At 33.6% G+C, this 18,403-nt stretch overlaps 2 protein-coding genes across 2 annotated transcripts; one reads left to right on the forward strand and one right to left on the reverse strand.

Annotated features, from left to right (window-relative positions):
* Positions 1-148: 148 nt before the first annotated feature.
* Positions 149-4,603, reverse strand: LOC143064001 (cyclin-dependent kinase 2-interacting protein-like). The gene is made up of 5 exons (XM_076236491.1): positions 4,532-4,603; positions 3,255-3,417; positions 2,654-2,750; positions 1,644-1,761; positions 149-569 (listed from the first exon to the last, which is right to left on the reverse strand). The coding sequence occupies exons 1-5, from the start codon at positions 4,581-4,583 to the stop codon at positions 373-375; spliced, it is 627 nt and encodes a 208-aa protein (XP_076092606.1). The 5' UTR covers positions 4,584-4,603; the 3' UTR covers positions 149-372.
* Positions 4,604-4,810: 207 nt separating this feature from the next.
* Positions 4,811-18,403, forward strand: LOC143064002 (ribokinase-like). Its single transcript, XM_076236492.1, has 8 exons — positions 4,811-4,903; positions 8,124-8,256; positions 9,110-9,173; positions 9,932-9,994; positions 14,121-14,285; positions 14,753-14,844; positions 15,266-15,454; positions 18,209-18,403. Exons 1-8 carry the CDS (start codon positions 4,860-4,862, stop codon positions 18,383-18,385), a joined length of 927 nt encoding a protein of 308 aa, XP_076092607.1. The 5' UTR covers positions 4,811-4,859; the 3' UTR covers positions 18,386-18,403.

The following is an 18,403-nucleotide window of genomic DNA, read 5'->3' on the forward strand; positions in this document are numbered from 1 at the left end:
GGTTATGATTTTTGATATTCAATGTTAATACCTTTTTGCTGTTAAATATTCCATATAACTTTGAGATGAACAGTTCAAGATAAAGCCACTTAATGAATGGAGTTGTTGGTTTTAAAATTTCTCATTTATGAAAAAATCCAAAACACAATGAAATGATAACATTTAATTGTATACATCAATACATTGTGGTGAAAACAATGGAACAATGTTTTAACAGCAGCTAAATGTATTAACAAATAAGTGTACACAAAGGATCATAATATTTGAACAACAGTACAATGTTTTATAGGCAGCTATTGACAAGTAAGTCAAAGTGTACGCAAAATATCATAAACATTAAATTTTGAAGTATGTGTAATAAATATGTCCATTTTATTTATGTCCAGTTTCTAACAGCAAGCTTTCTAACAAAACATGACTTTTATCTGTGATGTAAGGTTGGTGTAACCACGACGATGTATAAAACATCATGGTATTACGATCTTTTGCATGACAAATGTTCTTGTAAATCAGTTGTTTCAGTTTATATTCCTCTCTATACATTTCTGTCAGTTCTTTTACTGTAGAAACTAAAATATAAAATAGTAAAATTTGACAAACAATTAATAAACTCTTTAATTTCTTCTATAATATATAGATAAATCAAAAAAAAAGTAAGCTTCCCACGTCTCTCTCTCTCTGTCTGTTGACATTAAAGTTTTTGTATTATGAAGAAAAAGAAAAAGTTTTTGACAAAATCATTTTAGTTTAGGACCTATTTTTTATCCATGTTTTCCTTGAACAGAATCCAGGTCACACATGAAATTTTGTTAGTTTTGTTGGATATTTCGATTCCTTAAAAGATAGTACTAGTTTTCATTGCAATTCAAAGTCCAATGAAGTTACTTATCTTGACTAAGGTAATTAAAAATTAAAAAAACATGAAAAGAAAAGCCATATATTCAAAATAAGTTCATTTATAAGATGTTATAGAATCAGAAATTGTTAATTCTTCATTAATGCATGAATTAAACTATGGTCTTTGGTGAGGTTCACTTTGTTCACTTTTATAGTTTTGTGAATGTTACAGACTTATGGTTACAAAATTTAAAGTAGTATGACAATGCAACAAATCTGGTGGAAACCAGTGTAAAATTTGGTTGCATTGTAGTAATATCCAGTTCAATTATCTCCCCATGAATTAAATAAAGTTGTGCAAAGTTATTTCCCCTGGCAACATTCCTATAGGTTTTTTGATGTAATGAAGAGTCAACAATTATTATCAGAATTTAATATTGAGCATAAAACTAAATTTTTTCAATTAATAGTTTATTTATCTAAACTACTTTCAATTTGTTGAAACTTTTAGATTAAATTTTTTCAATCTATTACCTAAGAAATGTCTGAAAGAAAATGCATGCACAGAATGAGCATTTGTTAATGGACAAGTCAAAGCAGAAATTTCTACTTATAAGTAAAATCTACCAAACAATATCAAAGCAACATTTTTCCTAGATTTGTGAATATAAATCTGTTATTTGTTGTTGCTAGAATTTCAAGCCTTCAACTAATATCCAAAAAAAAATCCCAAAAGATATCATTTTATCAATTATCTCCCTTATATAATCGGATTACTATGTTTTAGTCTTTCTGTTAATATTTACCGAATATATCAGGAGTCCAGGTTTGAAACAAAACCAAATCATCCGTAAGATGCTGCTGAAGTTTCATCACACCCACAAACATAGCTGATGTTACAGACAATTTCTTCACAATTTTTTCCTGCAAAAAAAACCACAAAAAGACATTTACGGATCGTGGTGACTATATTGGTTGTGTTTAAACGGTGCAACATTAAAAAGAAGCTTCCACTTAATCAGTTCATGTGATTTGCACATGAATTTGAAACACAAAAGCTATTTCAATGTCTTCTATGTAAAATTCATTAGAATGTATTGAAAAACAACAGTTCCTATAATTTATAAATAGACTATTTTCATATTATTGACTTATGACTCAGAAGTACCGGTATATAATTTTTCAATGAGTCACCTTTTTCTGTGATAAGACATACTGGTACTTGGTAAAGTACGAGCAACTGAAAGAAGTAAAATCAAGCTTACAACCAGTGGAACTTTGGAAAAATAATTAACAAAATACATAATAACAGTTATTTTTTTTCAAAATTGCAAAGATTGATGTCTTGATTTTACTTAATTTATTTGCTCTTACTTGACTGAATACCAGAATGTTCAACGGACAAAGTAGGTAACCCGTTCAGAACTGTTTTTTTTGGAAAAAATACCATGAAATACAGTTTATTGTACCTTTACCTTTGCTATACTTATAGACTTCATACATTATATTAAATATTTTTGATATAAAAAAAAATATATATAAGTATACCAGCTGAACTAAAACTCTGTAACACTGACAGCTGCAGAATTTGATCAACTTATATATTTGTTTATTTTCCACAATTCATTAAACATTTTGTCTTGTGCAAATCCATCCATATTTCTTTCTAACACAATAAGATATATATTACATAGTCAATGATAGTGAACTAGCCCTCTAGTATATCTTTCGCCACTCTTTTTTTAAGAATATTCAATTATTATCAATTTAATTTTGATTAATTTAATTTTGATTAATTTAATTTTGATAAACTCACCATTTTCTGAATTATACTCAGCAGTGAGGTACACTGTGCTTCTAGTTCTTCAGGTATACTACCATCTTGTAGGGTTTCATCTTTATTCTCCTTATAACTATATGACCAAAAATATATTATACAATAATTATGACATGTATGTAGGAAAATACAATTTTTATTTGGCTGTACCAAGTCAGGAATATGTCAGTTGTTTTCTATTTGTTTGATGTGTTTGAGCTTTTTATTTTGCCATTTTTGATAGGGGACTTTCCTGTTTAAAATTTCCTTAGAGCTAGGTATTTTTTTACTTTTTTGCATGACCTGTATACAATCATTTTAAATTGAAATGAACTGTGTTTATTTGGGAATGAACATGATTGTACCTTTATTTCTTTGTCATTGAAGAGAATTTCGCTTTCTTTATTTTTTTTATATTCATACTCTTTTTAAGAAGTATTTGCAAGTATTTATACTGAAAAATTCACATATAGTATGTTATATATTAAACTGAAAATGAAATTTTATTTGAAATTGAAATATAAGTACTAGTAAGTAGTTATAAAAAGAAGGTCCTTTAAGTGCATAGACAATATATTTTTGTGGAATTCAGCAATCTTACACATGTTGCAGCTTAATATTAGCTATGGTATCAATAATGTGCATTCCATCTGAGTTAGCATTCTTCCATTTTTGAATAAGATTGTACACATCTGCTACCCCATCTTTGATTTGTCTCTCACTTCCTGTTAAATTTCCACTTTTATTATGCTCTTTTACATTCCCTGTAAAAAAGAGAATACCATCATGCATATAAATTATACCTGCTAGCCAATCCTGTGTAACTGAATGTAAGTTATTAAGGCAGTAATGCTGTCAATTTTTCATCAACATTTAGGATAATATCAAGAATCAGTTTCATCTTAGACTACTTTAACACATAGTTGTAGCAGTCTCTGCTTATCATGGTTGTAGCATAAACTTGGAAAATGCAGCTTACTGAAAATTAGTAACAACTAAAGCATCCCTACATCAATTAAAGCTAAAGAGGAATTGTCTCTGTGCTGAAAGCAGTTCTGCCAACTTTTCATGAACATGATGAAGCAAATGCGTGAGATTTGGCCAAAATTGAAAAGATCAAAGAGAAAAAACAATAGATCAAAGGAAAATGCCACCAAAAAAGCATGAACATGCGTGAGACTTGGCAGCCCTGAGAAAGTGCTGTGTCTTTTGACATGTTTGAATGTTGAATATGTTTTGCGCATAGCAGGAAGGGTTAAATTTGTTTGACTGATAATATCAACCAGTTTTAAATAAGCAATTTAGAGATTTTCTTACTTGTTTTTATTGTATATTCCATTATATCAATAATTATATATAGTTAATATCTAATTAAAGGAAAAATATTTAAAAACTAACTTAGGGACGTTTCTCATCTCTGTCATATATAATTCCTTCCCTTATTGCGTTATTTACCTTTTTCTGTCACGTTTATAACTGATCAGATGACATTGAATTATAAAATCAGATGCGAGTACATGTAGCCTATGAAGGCAAATTTGGCTATGCAGCCCCTCATGCAGTGTTGCACAGACACTGCCAAAATGCATGTTTTCTGGTTTATATTGAGATTTTTGGAGGTCTTGAGAAATCGTTGTGTCATTCTGGATATACTTAAACCAAGTTGGCAAGTATAGCTTTCAGTTTAATACAGTCCAAATTTTGACTACCTTGAAGTTTGAAGTTTCACTAACTTTCAGGTATGTGCCATAATGTGGGCTACGTTTTTTAGGGATGTGATGTAACTGTTTATTACTTGTAGACTTATTGTGTAAATATTTTAAAACGGCATATTAACTGATTGTGATTATAAATAAAATCTAGGACTAGTATTTTTACTTTGGCCATGCTTCTTCACTGGTGAAAATCTACTTTCATTTTCATTCGTCATATCAGGAACGATAACTCTAAAAGAAATATTGTAACTCGTATACATTTATATGATACCATATATATGATAGGTTATCGATGTCCTGTTGTCTTTTCAAAACACAAAAATTGTGAGCTTCAATATACCATTCAACTCTCTCAAAAATTTGGAAATAGAATTTTATATGAATAAAAAATAAAATGAAATCTATATTTACTTATCAGTAATATGAGTTGACAAAATTATTTTTACATTCTACTTTCAATTTATACACTTAGACCTACTTTCTCTTTCATCATGGACGTGACAGTCGTCGGTAGTTGTAACATGGACCTCTCAACGTAAGCATTTAGTCTTGAAATGTTACTGCAAATCATGCACAACACTATCCAAAATTGTTTGTTGTGTAGGTACATGTAAAATAAAAAAATATACTGAATGGGGCAACGCCCACCTTTTATGCTCATGCATGCACCATGTGCACTAGCTTTGTCTAAATCATTACTGGTCACCAAAGGTGCAAGAGGCGACGATCTAGCGAAATTAATCTCGTCAACACGGTCTATGATTTCAGAAACGGCCTGAATTCCAGCCTCAGTATTGTCCTTTCATGTGTCGATAAAACTTTAGAATTACCGGACACGACTATACAATACCTTATGTTCCCACAACTCGACAACATTTATATGATGCTCTGGAAAGGAGATAGAGAGACTTGCGAGAGTGAGAGGGGGCCTAATATATCCATGCTCCTGGTCCAACAATCGCTAATTTTGCGGCAGGTCTGAAGTCTAATAGAAAATTTGCTGCCGACTATGATGTACCGACATATATGTAAACAACTTGATTACCTTAATTTCCATCGTCATTAATACAGCTTCATGGTACCCTAAGGTAAAACGAAACGAAAAGATGGCATTCCAGTTAATTCAACTGTACATACTGACCAATATGGGCTACCATTTTTTAAATGTGTTGTCGCTGACAAAAACCTTAGTTATTTTTTCATCTTTGTGTCCATTAATAATTCTCTGAATTAACAGTCCTGGTTATTTTGACTTTTAATCGCCAGCTGTGTCGATAAGTATTTATATATAAGAAGATAGGGTGTGAATGCAAATGACGTCACGGAGACAACTCTCCATCAAAGTCACAATTTGTAAAGGAACGATCTTTCTTAAAATTAAGGAGATGTGGTATGGTTGTTTATGGGACAACTATCCACATTAGATCAAACGACCTGGATATAAACAAATGCATGCCCTTTACAATGAGAAACATTATTAAAGAGCTGACATAAACAATACGAAACAATTCAACCAGAAAACCAACGGCATAATTTACTTAGAATAATATAGTTGACGCAAAATGATATGAGAAAAATTCAGGACAAACGACAACCTCTGCTCCTAACTTAGGACAGGCACATACAGAATGGGATGGGGTTATAACAATGTTTGCGATCACTCAACCTCCCCTCTAATCTGGGATATTGTCTGTTAATGTCTTAATTCAAGAGATCGGTACAAACTTGGACTATGATAGTCCCAGATACAAAGCAAAGAACAATGACCTTACAGACAATAGACACAAATCACCGATACATTAAACAATAATTCAGTAAGCTCGCAGTTACGGAAAGTTAGTTCAAAACCAATTACAACAAATAAATAAATCATGTTCTCCAAGGATAAAGTTATTGGTACATCAGATTTACCGTTGATTATTTTCTGGTCAATGTTAATGAGTTTTCGTTTGAGTACAGGTTAGGGGAGAGTTGGGATCCAGTAATTCAGTAGTTGTCGTTTGTTGATGTATATTTTTTTTTTCATTTTTATACATAAATTAGGCCGTTAGTTTGCTTGTTAAGTCCTTTCAGTAAAAGAAAAACGAATATAAAACTAGCCTTTTTCAACTGATTTTTATAGTTTGTTCTTATGTTGTACTGCTACACCACTGTCCCAGGTTAGGGGAGAGTTGGGATCCAGTAATTCAGTAGTTGTCGTTTGTTGATGTGTAACCTATATTTTTTTTCCATTTTTTATACATAAATTAGGCCGTTAGTTTGCTTGTTTGAATTGTTTTACATTTGTCATTTCTGGACCTTTTATAGCTGAGTATGCGGTATGAGCTTTGCTCATTGTTGAAGGCCGTACGGTGACCCATAGTTGTTAATACCTGTGTCATTTGGTCTCTTGTGGAGAGTTGTACATATCTCATTAATTGGCAGTCATACACCATCTTCTTTTTTATATATAGAAAATGAGTCAGTAAAATTGAGAAAGGAAATGGGGAATGTGTCAAAGCGACAACAACCCGACCATAGAGCAGACAACAGCCGAAGGCCACCAATGGGTGTTCAGTGTAGCGAGAAACTCCCGTACCCGTACGCGTCCTTCAGCTGGCCCCTTAAAAAATATGTATACTAGTAAAGTGATAATGAACGTCACGCTAAACTCGATCCGAATTATACACAAGAAACTAAAATTAAAAATCATACAAGACTAACAAAGGCCAGAGGCTCCTGACTTGGTACAGGCGCTAAATTGTGGCGGGGTTAAACATGTTTATGAGATCTCAACCCTCCCCCTATACCTCTAGCCAATGTAGAAAAGTAAACGCATAACAATACGCACATTAAAATTCAGTTCAAGAGAAGTCCGAGTCCGATGTCAGATGATGAAACAAAAACAAAAAAATTGACAATAATACATAAATAACAACAGACTACTAGCAGTTAACTGACATGCCAGCTCCAGACCTCAATTAAACTGATTGAAAGATTATGTCTTCACCATATGAATATCAGGCACAATCCCTCCCGTTAGTGGTTTAGTATCATACTATCATAAAATATATGAGAAGAACATAACCCGTGTCATGCCAACAACTGTTTTTTAAATAAATGTGTTTAGTTCCGATGCAAAGACCCTATAAGTGAATCAATATTAAAGCCAAAATATGCAATCTTTAATGACCTGACAACAGTATCGTAACTATATCCCTTCTTAATAAGTCTGTTTAAAGGATTTGTAAGCTTTTGAGGTGAATACTGACATTTTTGTGCTTTGTAAAGAATATTACCATAAAAGATTGGATGTGAAATACCTGAACGTATAAGATGTCTGCATGTTGAGTTATATTTACGAATTATTTCCTTATACCGATGATAAAATTTAGTAAATGTTTTGACTAGTTTGTGATATCGAAAACCCTGGTGCAATACCTATACCCGTTTTTTTTATAATATAGCTGATAACTAGTATTTTGAATCTCCGAATCCCCATTCGTGTTCCCAAGACAAAAATAAAGAGAATTACTTGTACTAGTTAATTTTTAATTCAATCAGCAATATTGTTTGTTTGTGGTAGAAAACATGTCAAGACTCTGTTATTAGTAGGCAAACAATTAATTAGTGTAATTCTATTGTCTGAAATATATACAACCAGTATCATAGACAAAAGACGCAAAATGCAAGACTTTAATACATGCAGCAGATCCTTAGATAACCAGGAATTTCTGAATTAATGATGTATCAGTTTTTCATTTCTTCACTGCCAGCTATGCTCCAAGGTTTCCTAAGCCAGGAGAAACCATGATTGGGCATAAATATGTTGTTGGTTTTGGTGGGAAGGGTGCAAATCAGTGTGTGTCAGCAGTAAGACTTGGCTGTAAAACGGCAATGGTTGGAAAGGTAAGGGCAATATATTAATCTTAGGTTATAGAAAAATAAGAAAATGCTGATCTTTCTAAGTAAGGCAACTCTCCACTAGACTGCACTGAATGACGTGGAAGTCGGCGCGTTACGTTTGCGCGAATTCGTCCTACATTTGTGCGAAAAGAAATTCACGTAAACTAATGTAATACCATTTCTCCGCGCAATTGTTATGCTTGTCATTTCAAATCCGCACACATGTAGGTCGCCCGTAGAAATTAGCAACTATAGGGCACCGTATGGCATTCAACTAGTAACAAAACCCATACCTCGAAGATATGAAATGATTCAACACGACTGATGTAAATAAAAACAATTCAAACAAGAAGTCTTACGGCCTTATTTATGCAGTAACGATAAACGAAAAACAAATACGATATATACAGCAACTATAGGTCACGAACGGTCTTTGAAAATAAACCCAACCAATACTATATAGAATACCAAGCTATAAAAAGTACCGACATGGCAAATGTAAAACAATTCAAAAGTTGGAATTACTATATAAGATTATTCAGAAACATATATATATATACAACTCGTCTAAACATCAACCCAACAATGTTAGATCTGTAAATTTGCTTTCGCAAATTTTTGGTTCTTCTCTCGCCGGTATTCGAACCCTTGCATGCTACTTTGATATCGTGACACCAAATCGCCTGCACTGCAGTCGTCCCGCTAGACCACACGACCACCTGGGCTCCTCAAATAGAGCTTTCGCCATATATATATATATATATATATATTGTTAGATATACTGTTCCAAGAATTATTCAATTATGATCTGACATCGGTTCATATTTATAAGTCTTGTATATCAAATTTTCTTTAGGTTGGAAACGACGACAATGGAAACAAAACAATTGATAATTTTAAGAGTAACGGTGTAACAACTGGTAAGTAAAACAACTGTACCAATTTTAGTATCAATAAAAAAATGGACGATGCAGACACAATGTATTTGTACTTTAAATAAATCTGACTCGATACGCTCTTGGCAAAGGTATACGGCGGAAATATCTTTGAAGGCACAAACAAAGTAAAAATCTATAAAAGTTGTCTAATCCTACTGGAAATCTATTCAGTGGCGGATCTTGTGGGGAACCCCTTTTTTTAGACGACCAATGCATTTGAATGGGGACATATTGTTGGACCCCCCTTTTAAAATGGCTCGATCCGCCCCTGCTATTTATATAAAGAGACTTTACATGAATCATTAACTATTTGTAGAATAATTTTAAACATTTCAATTAATTCAAAATGTTATTCAGTGGTACATGCTGCCAGGGACTTTCTATGTTAGTATAGAAAGTCCCTGATGCTGCCGATGAAGACAGTCATGTTGAAACAAAATTGCAAATTTTATTGATATTCTTTTAAAATTTTTCATCGATGGACGTCGCTAACAAAAATGAACGAATTTGTATTCGAAAAACAATGGTTATCTTTGCTTTAAACACACTTTTGGAAACAACGAACAATGTGACGCAAATTAAATTTCTCAAATAGAACTTGAAGAAAATTTTTTCAGAGATGTTTCTCATTCTGAATTTTTTTTTGACAGATACGTTTTTGATAAAAGTTATGTAAGAACACTTATCATATACTTTTCATCATAATATCCATATGCTTCGATATAAAATTCATACTTCAGATTATATGGCAGTTACTGACCAATCAAGTACGGGTATAGCTGCTATTACCATTGCTGATACAGGTGAGCAATAATCTGTATCTGACTTGCAGACTTGAAATTTCTGTTGAATGTTAAGAGTAGTCCATCGGGAGATATATCAGAATTATAGGCTACCCCTTCACTAGATCGTGCTAAACAAAAAGTTAGTGTTCGGATATTTATCCAAGTCGAAACAGCCAAATGACATTCAAAAGTTACTTTTTTCTAGCATGGCAAATGCCTCATTTTACACATGTTACAATTCATTTAGACACTGCTCTGTTATCAATAATTATTATGCTCGAGAGGAAACTGACCTGGATCATAAATAACAGAAGTGGCTAACAAGCAATGTTGTATTACTGGGTCGTCTACGAAACCTTAGTCTAAATTATTAACATCAATTTTATCAGCAATCAGCAGGGAATCAAAGTTATTGTGAACCTAGATCTGAGAATATGTGTATGAGTGTCTGTCAATGAGGCAACTTTCCATCCAAGTCATAATTTGTTAAAGTAAACCATTATAGGTCAAAGTATGGTCTTCAATACGGACCCCTGGCTCATACCGAACAGCAAGCTTTGAAGGGCCCCAAAAATTGACTTGGGTAAAACCATTTACACGGGTAAACCAACGGTCTAATCTATATAAAAAACGAGAAAAGAGAAACATTTATGAACCACACCAACAAACGACAACCACTGAACATTAGGTTCCTGACGTAGGTCAGGTGTAAACAAAAATGCAGCGAGTTTTAGCGTTTAAAATAGGTACAAACCTTCACCCCGTACCTGAACATCAGGTTCCAGACATGACTAGTACTTATGACAGGTGCAAACAAATGCAACAAGTTTTAACGTTTTAATAGGTACCAACCTCCACCTGTATCTGACAAATTGTGTAACATCACAACATAGAAAGACACATATTCTAGAGGTAGTATGGATGACATGTGGATACATTTCTGAAAAAAATCCTAAAATTTTGTTTTAAAGTATAAACAATCTAAGACTCTTTCAATATTCAGTGTATTTGACTTTACTTCACTTTACACAAGCATTTTCCATTCTGCTAAACTAAAAGGCCAATTGAAAGCGTTGGTTCCAATTTTTTTAAATAAAAAAAATGTCCAATGTAGATACAAGTCATAGTATTGTCTTAGGGCGGGTTAAATGCATCTTGGCTAGCTAAGGGTTACGATCCACTCCCCTTCTCCCCACCCTTGCCAGATTGAGCCAACATTTGCGATAACAACGTGTCAAATACTATTGTGCTACTATATATGTGCTGATATTAGACATTTGTTTACTTAGCTTTTATTCTGCATGTGCTATATATGTATTAATATATATATATATATATAAGTACGTCTGAGTCAGTGACAACCCTACAACAGATGTATCCATCGGATCGCCATCAATGATGGTGATACATGGCTGTGTACATAATGTATATACAACTCGTCTAAACATCAACCCAACAATGTTAGATCTGTAAATTTGCTTTCGCAAATTTTTGGTTCTTCCCTCGCCGGGATTCGAACCCATGCTACTGTGATATCGTGACACCAAATCGCCTGCACTGCAGCCGTCCCGCTAGACCACACGACCACCTGGGCTCTCAATAAAAGAGCTTTCGGTGGGCATGTGTTACCTTTCCACGTCAGTTTTAATCTAGCGGCGTACTACAGTACATGATATCCATCGGATCGCCATCAATGATGGTGATACATGGCTGTGTAAACATCAACCCAACAATGTTAGATCTGTAAATTTGCTTTCGCAAATTTTTGGTTCTTCCCTCGCCGGGATTCGAACCCATGCTACTGTGATATCGTGACACCAAATCGCCTGCACTGCAGCCGTCCCGCTAGACCACACGACCACCTGGGCTCTCAATAAAAGAGCTTTCGGTGGGCATGTGTTACCTTTCCACGTCAGTTTTAATCTAGCGGCGTACTACAGTACATGATATATAAGGCATGAAGATGTTATTGTTACAGATCAGCTAAATTATCTATAGTAAAGGATCCTACAAATTAATGTAAGATACAGTCACAGAAAATAATTATATTCATAAGTACGTCTGAGTCAGTGACAACCCTACAACAGATGTAGCTAAATTATCTATAGTAAAGGATCCTACAGATTAATGTAAGATACAGTCACAGAAAATAATTATATTCATAAGTACGTCTGAGTCAGTGACAACCCTACAACAGATGTAGCTAAATTATCTATAGTAAAGGATCCTACAAATTAATGTAAGATACAGTCACAGAAAATAATTATATTCATAAGTACGTCTGAGTCAGTGACAACCCTACAACAGATGTAGCTAAATTATCTATAGTAAAGGATCCTACAAATTAATGTAAGATACAGTCACAGAAAATAATTATATTCATAAGTACGTCTGAGTCAGTGACAACCCTACAACAGATGTAGCTAAATTGTCTATAGTAAAGGATCCTACAAATTAATGTAAGATACAGTCACAGAAAATAATTATATTCATAAGTACGTCTGAGTCAGTATCACAGTAGCATGGGTTCGAATCCCGGCGAGGGAAGAACCAAAAATTTGCGAAAGCAAATTTACAGATCTAACATTGTTGGGTTGATGTTTAGACGAGTTGTATATACATTATGTACACAGCCATGTATCACCATCATTGATGGCGATCCGATGGATACATCTGTTGTAGGGTTGTCACTGACTCAGACGTACTTATGAATATAATTATTTTCTGTGACTGTATCTTACATTAATTTGTAGGATCCTTTACTATAGATAATTTAGCTGATCTGTAACAATAACATCTTCATGCCTTATATATCATGTACTGTAGTACGCCGCTAGATTAAAACTGACGTGGAAAGGTAACACATGCCCACCGAAAGCTCTTTTATTGAGAGCCCAGGTGGTCGTGTGGTCTAGCGGGACGGCTGCAGTGCAGGCGATTTGGTGTCACGATATCACAGTAGCATGGGTTCGAATCCCGGCGAGGGAAGAACCAAAAATTTGCGAAAGCAAATTTACAGATCTAACATTGTTGGGTTGATGTTTAGACGAGTTGTATATATATATATATATACATATGTGCTGTCTGTCTGTACTATGTTTGTGTTGTATGTGTATCTAATGTTATTACATTATTATGTTTTGTTTATTAATATCAGTCGGTTTAAAGAGCTGTTAAGAGCTCATGTTCTTTGTTATTGTGAATATATGAAACCCGACTGTAAATAAAGATTACTTTACTTTACTTTACTTTAACAATGTTGCGCCATCTATCGGTTGATTACAGTAGTGGCCATTCCTAATACATTATTCTTGACCAATAGGAGCACTTGAACTCTCTTCAGTGTGGAGGTTAAAACACGGTAGCGTCTAAAGTCTACAAACTTGGTGAAGCAGGAAAAGAAAATATACGTTGACATTCCAACATTTGTGCAAGAAACATACACAAGAACTTCTGTTAGTTAATTAAAAACATTTAAATTATCACTAAACATCGTCGTATGTTTTGGTGTGTAAAGGCTTGTTGCACAATCAGCACGTGTCAATTGTTTACCTACATTTTCTACAATTACACGTGAACATGTTATGGGTGCTTTTTTATTGGATGCAGTCAGTTACGACTGCAACCAATTATAATCATTATCTTGTGTTTCCAAAATTCTATCTTAATCCGCCAACGGTGGAGAGGAGGAAATGGATCGTAAACGTTGGCTAGCGAAGATGGGATAAATGCACGGTACTTTGTGATAAATCACTCTTATTCAAGCAAAAAAATCTGAACTGAGATATATGATTCTTGATTGACAACATATCTGTTACGTTTACTTGAAGGATGTGTTTTTCAACAAACAATCGGCATTTCAATGGGAACAAACTGTATTCCTCTTCTTGACGACTTGTCACTTTATTCATATGAGTCTGACTTAATACAGAAGCTCTTTAACACGAAAAAAAAGTATTTAACATTATACTTCACTTTCCGAATTGGACTTATTCACGGATAAGTACTTAAATGAGCATCACGACAAATGCTACACGTGGAGCAGGATCTGCTTACACTTCAGGAGAACCTGAGATCATTTTCGATTTTTGATGGTGGTGTTCAGGGTTTTGATTTTCTAATATTTGTTGTTAACTTGTTTTAGGCGAAAACTCGATTGTTATAGTACCAGGCGCCAATTTGTTACTGACTGATGTTGATGTGACGGCTTTAGAAGACATGATAAAAGGTTCAAAAGTAGTGGTATGTCAATTGGAAGTTGGACTGTCGGCTACATTAGAAACATTGAAACTTGCTCGAAAGCATAATGGTAAGATTTGAGACGGAAGTTATTCTAAGCGGATATGGGTCAGATAAAGCAGTGCCTTTAAATTTTTTCATAATGCTACATAAAGGTGATTACATGATACGTTAAGACATTAATTTCAACCGTTACAATCATTTCTGGAGAAAATGAGATAAACACCGAATTTTGTGAGGTTCGTGTTGCTCATGTTTAGTTTCGTTGTGGTGTTTTGCAGACTGCTGTTTGTAGTTTTCGTGTTTTTTTTCCGTTTCGTGCCATGATGTTGTCAATTTCTCTTCGATTAATGAATAATGGATGCATTTTTGTATCTTCCGCCTATTCAAAACTTGAAAAATTTTAAATAGTCCCGATTTATAAAAATTAACTTTAGAAATAAATGCCTTTCACAAACTTCACCAAACCGTGTTTATAAATGACATACACATTGTATATTATTGAAAGCTGACAAATTATTGTGTATTTCTTTACAGTCAGATGTATCTTAAACACAGCACCAGCACAGTCGGGTCTTTCAAACGATTTCTTTGTTTTGTCCGATATTTTGTGTGCAAATGAAAATGAGGTAGGTAGCATTTACACATTATAATTTATTTGATAACAATTTATATCGAAAATGTTGAAATCATGCTTAATCTTTTAATATTGACTTTAATTGTGAAAATTAGAAAAAGTCACCATTTGGTAACCAAAAATATACTTGTTAATAACATATATCAGGTTTGAATCATCTGAAGTGTTAAACAGTTGTGAATAAATTTTGCAGATACTATCAAAGACCAGCCTTCAACACCAAAGTACCCAAATAACAAAGTTTTGTCCCCTTCATGCAGGCGCATGGAAGTAAGACTCGCAACAGAAAAAAGTTCTAAATATTTCAAAACTATATTAGTTTGCTAATTAGCTTTTATAAACACGTAGGCTGACACGTATATATAGTTAATTAAATTGATAAATGTTTCGAAAGTTTTTTTGTTTATGATTAGGCAGAAATGATGACAGGGTTACCAGTTTCTGATGTTGCGCAAGCTGAAGCAGCAATAGATGTGTTGTTAGGCAAAGGTTGTCAGTATGCTATTATAACATTAGGAGAGAAGGGTACGGTCTTTGCATCACAAGATAATAGAAAACCTACTTATATACCAGCAACAAAGGTCAAGGCAGTAGATACAACAGTAAGTTGCTCTTTTTAAATTAACTTAAGTTCCACCGAAAGGACTGTTTTTGTTGTTGTAGTTTGAAAGATCATAAAGATAAAAGTATTCGCAGACAATTTAATTTGCCATTGCAGATAGACATTATTTGTATTTCATAATCAAAGCGAATAGTTTACCCTCATTTGTGGTGGATTCAGAACTTCTTATTTGTTTGCGTTTATCATGAAAAGACATATTGAGTATCATCAAATTAGTATGTTTCACTTTCATTTGCTACCAATATGATGATACCATTGTGAACTGTCAATGCCTATATCATTGAGCCAATAAGTTGGTTCGTCACCAATGGCCATGACTTCAAATATTTCTAATTTAACACCAAAACAGAAAGAAGGCTTCACCGATTGAAAATGAATCGATGATAGACATTTTTTCCCTCGTGCGTTCGTTCGATTTCAGTAATGTTTTCTCCAAATCTCGACTATTCCAACTACTGGATTCGAGCACATTAAACGAACATGCATCCAATCATAGAATAAACAGCATTTACATATATTCGAGTTTAATCTGAAATCGTACGATGCGGAAGTAAATTCAAAGCTACTAGTTGATGTATACTCTTTGAAATAAATGATAAATATTAGAGACAAAAAACATTAACCTATGTAAACTTTCATTATAGTATAAGCCGCACAGTTTCCTATAATTTCTAACATCAACTTCATTTGAACTTTGGTTGGTATTTGTCTCATTTACAATCATATCACACATCTCTTTATTTTTATATTGGTATTTTCTAGGTACTTTAGCAAAATGTTTCTTCCCTTTTGTTGCAATATTCATAATGACAAATACTCAAAGTTGTATGTGATCACCACTGCCTTATCTAAATCAATATAAATACCTTCTTTACGCATACTAACTAACAATAATGTTTTATTAAATGACATATTTTTAATAACAAAACAATTCATCATGGATTTTTTGTGTCGCTAGAATCAAAACAGGTAAAAGACCATATCAATAACGAAGTTGAAAAGTCATGAAAACAAAACTTTCCAAAAGGTTGTGTCAAATCTTGCTAAGGCCATCTATGTCAGGTGTAGACAATCGTAGAGTTTCTATTGATTTTGGATTTCATATAGCTCGCATAACATCCCGTGGTAATTAACGTACGCATGATCAGGACGACGCACTTTTAACATTTAAGACGATAGGTAGGTTCTGTAAGATCGGATGACGGGGGTGAATGCATCTGATAAAATGTCGTCATTCTAACCAGACGTTTCCACACCTAAACGGACTCCCTAAGCATATATGTGACCTTATTCCTTACCAAATTACATTTGGGACATCTGATGATTTAAACATTTATGGACTGTCCATTCACTGAAAATGACGATATTTCATGGCAGCACAGCATTGCTGATATTTGCGATGGTGATTTCTAAACGTCTTCAAGTATTGGCATTGACCTAGTGGTGAACACTCAGTCTTACTCAGTCTGATTAAAGATGTTAAGATCAGAATTTAACACGCCCATCTTCTGTTTCGTCTACATGAAAACAATCAGTAGCATCGAATAAAAACACTTCGGGAACCAAATTAATAGTAAAGTTGAAAAGCTCGGAACACCAAAAGGTGTTTCAAATCTGATTGAGGACATGGTTAACAAAACTTAAGGGTTTCAAATGATGTTGATATTTTATGAATAGTACAATTATAGAAAAAGGCCTAATCATTGAAATCACAATAAACCAATACTAGTTTTTTCATGAAAATACTGAGGCTACTGGGCTGGTGATATCCGCGGCGACGAAACTGTTTACCAGCAGCGTTGTTTTTGTATGATACTTTTTGTAGAACTGAACATGCTGAATAGACAATACAAAGATCATTGGATACAAAATGTCGTATGATCGTATAATAGTTTTGGCTGTTTTGATAATATCATACAGCCAAATGAATTGAGTGTGTAGGTTCAACGAAATCTTTGGTTAACGTGTTTGCTAGCTGAACCGTGAATCATTATTAAGTTAGGTATACTAAAATCCTTTAAGAGTAGACTAGTCAGACAATCTGTCTGTCTTCATGACTACACTACTCCGAAAGGATGGTGGTATACCTAACTTATATTGATTTCACGGTTCAGTTACCAAAATCGTTGATTAAATCTGCACACAATCAAATCAATGGCTGTAAAAGATGAGACAGAACCCGACTTAGATCCCCTCTAATGTTTTAAAAAGTTTTATTCTTTTATAAAAAGTATATAAAGTATATACGAGTGCATGCATCCGACTTTCTGGCAGTGTATAATGTTCTTATAAAATATACTATGTTTAGACATAAGTCATTTTTTGAAGCAACACCAAAATAATGCTTTCAGCTAGCGGAGAAAATTAATGTACCATTAGTGTGTGTCTAAAATGCTACCTCATTCCTGGCTTTAAGAGAATAATGTATCAATAGAAATTTAAAGGCAACAGTAGTAACAGTAGAATACCACTGTTCGAAATTCATAAATCGATTGAGAAAAAAACAAATCCGGGTTACAAACTAAAACTGAGGGAAACACGTCAAAATATATAAGAGGAAAACTACGACACAACAGAAACAAAACACTAAAATGTAACACACACACACACAGAAACGAACTATAATATAACAATGGCCATTTTCCATTAAAACAAATTAAATAAAACAGAAAACTGTCAAATGAAACAAAGTTGACATTTCGTTTTTATATCACGATTTCTTTTTTCTATTTAGGGAGCTGGAGATGCATTTGTAGGGTCCCTAGCATTCTATCTTGCAACCAGACCAGATTTAACATTCGAAAATGCAATTCAAAGAAGTAGTATTATTGCCTCCATAAGTGTTCAATCACCTGGTACACAGTATAGCTATCCATGGAGGAAGGATCTTCAACCAGAGCTATTTGAATAAAACAAATATTATCTTTGA

The sequence above is a fragment of the Mytilus galloprovincialis genome, chromosome 2 (genome assembly GCF_965363235.1).
Source record: "Mytilus galloprovincialis chromosome 2, xbMytGall1.hap1.1, whole genome shotgun sequence".
In the NCBI taxonomy this organism is placed as follows: domain Eukaryota; kingdom Metazoa; phylum Mollusca; class Bivalvia; order Mytilida; family Mytilidae; genus Mytilus; species Mytilus galloprovincialis.

What these genes read in the sequence shown, in the direction of transcription:
- LOC143064002 (XM_076236492.1), top strand. Translation starts at nt 4,860, where the DNA reads ATGGACGTGACAGTCGTCGGTAGTTGTAACATGGACCTCTCAAC. An exon ending in TGTAACATGGACCTCTCAAC is followed by an intron (nt 4,904 to 8,123) that starts GTAAGCATTTAG and finishes CTTCACTGCCAG; the next exon opens with CTATGCTCCAAGGTTTCCTA. An exon ending in TGTGTGCAAATGAAAATGAG is followed by an intron (nt 14,845 to 15,265) that starts GTAGGTAGCATT and finishes GTTTATGATTAG; the next exon opens with GCAGAAATGATGACAGGGTT.
- LOC143064001 (XM_076236491.1), bottom strand. Translation starts at nt 4,583, where the DNA reads ATGACGAATGAAAATGAAAGTAGATTTTCACCAGTGAAGAAGCATGGC. An exon ending in AATATTAAGCTGCAACATGT is followed by an intron (nt 2,751 to 3,254) that starts GTAAGATTGCTG and finishes TTGGTCATATAG; the next exon opens with TTATAAGGAGAATAAAGATG. An exon ending in TGAGTATAATTCAGAAAATG is followed by an intron (nt 1,762 to 2,653) that starts GTGAGTTTATCA and finishes TTTTTTTTGCAG; the next exon opens with GAAAAAATTGTGAAGAAATT.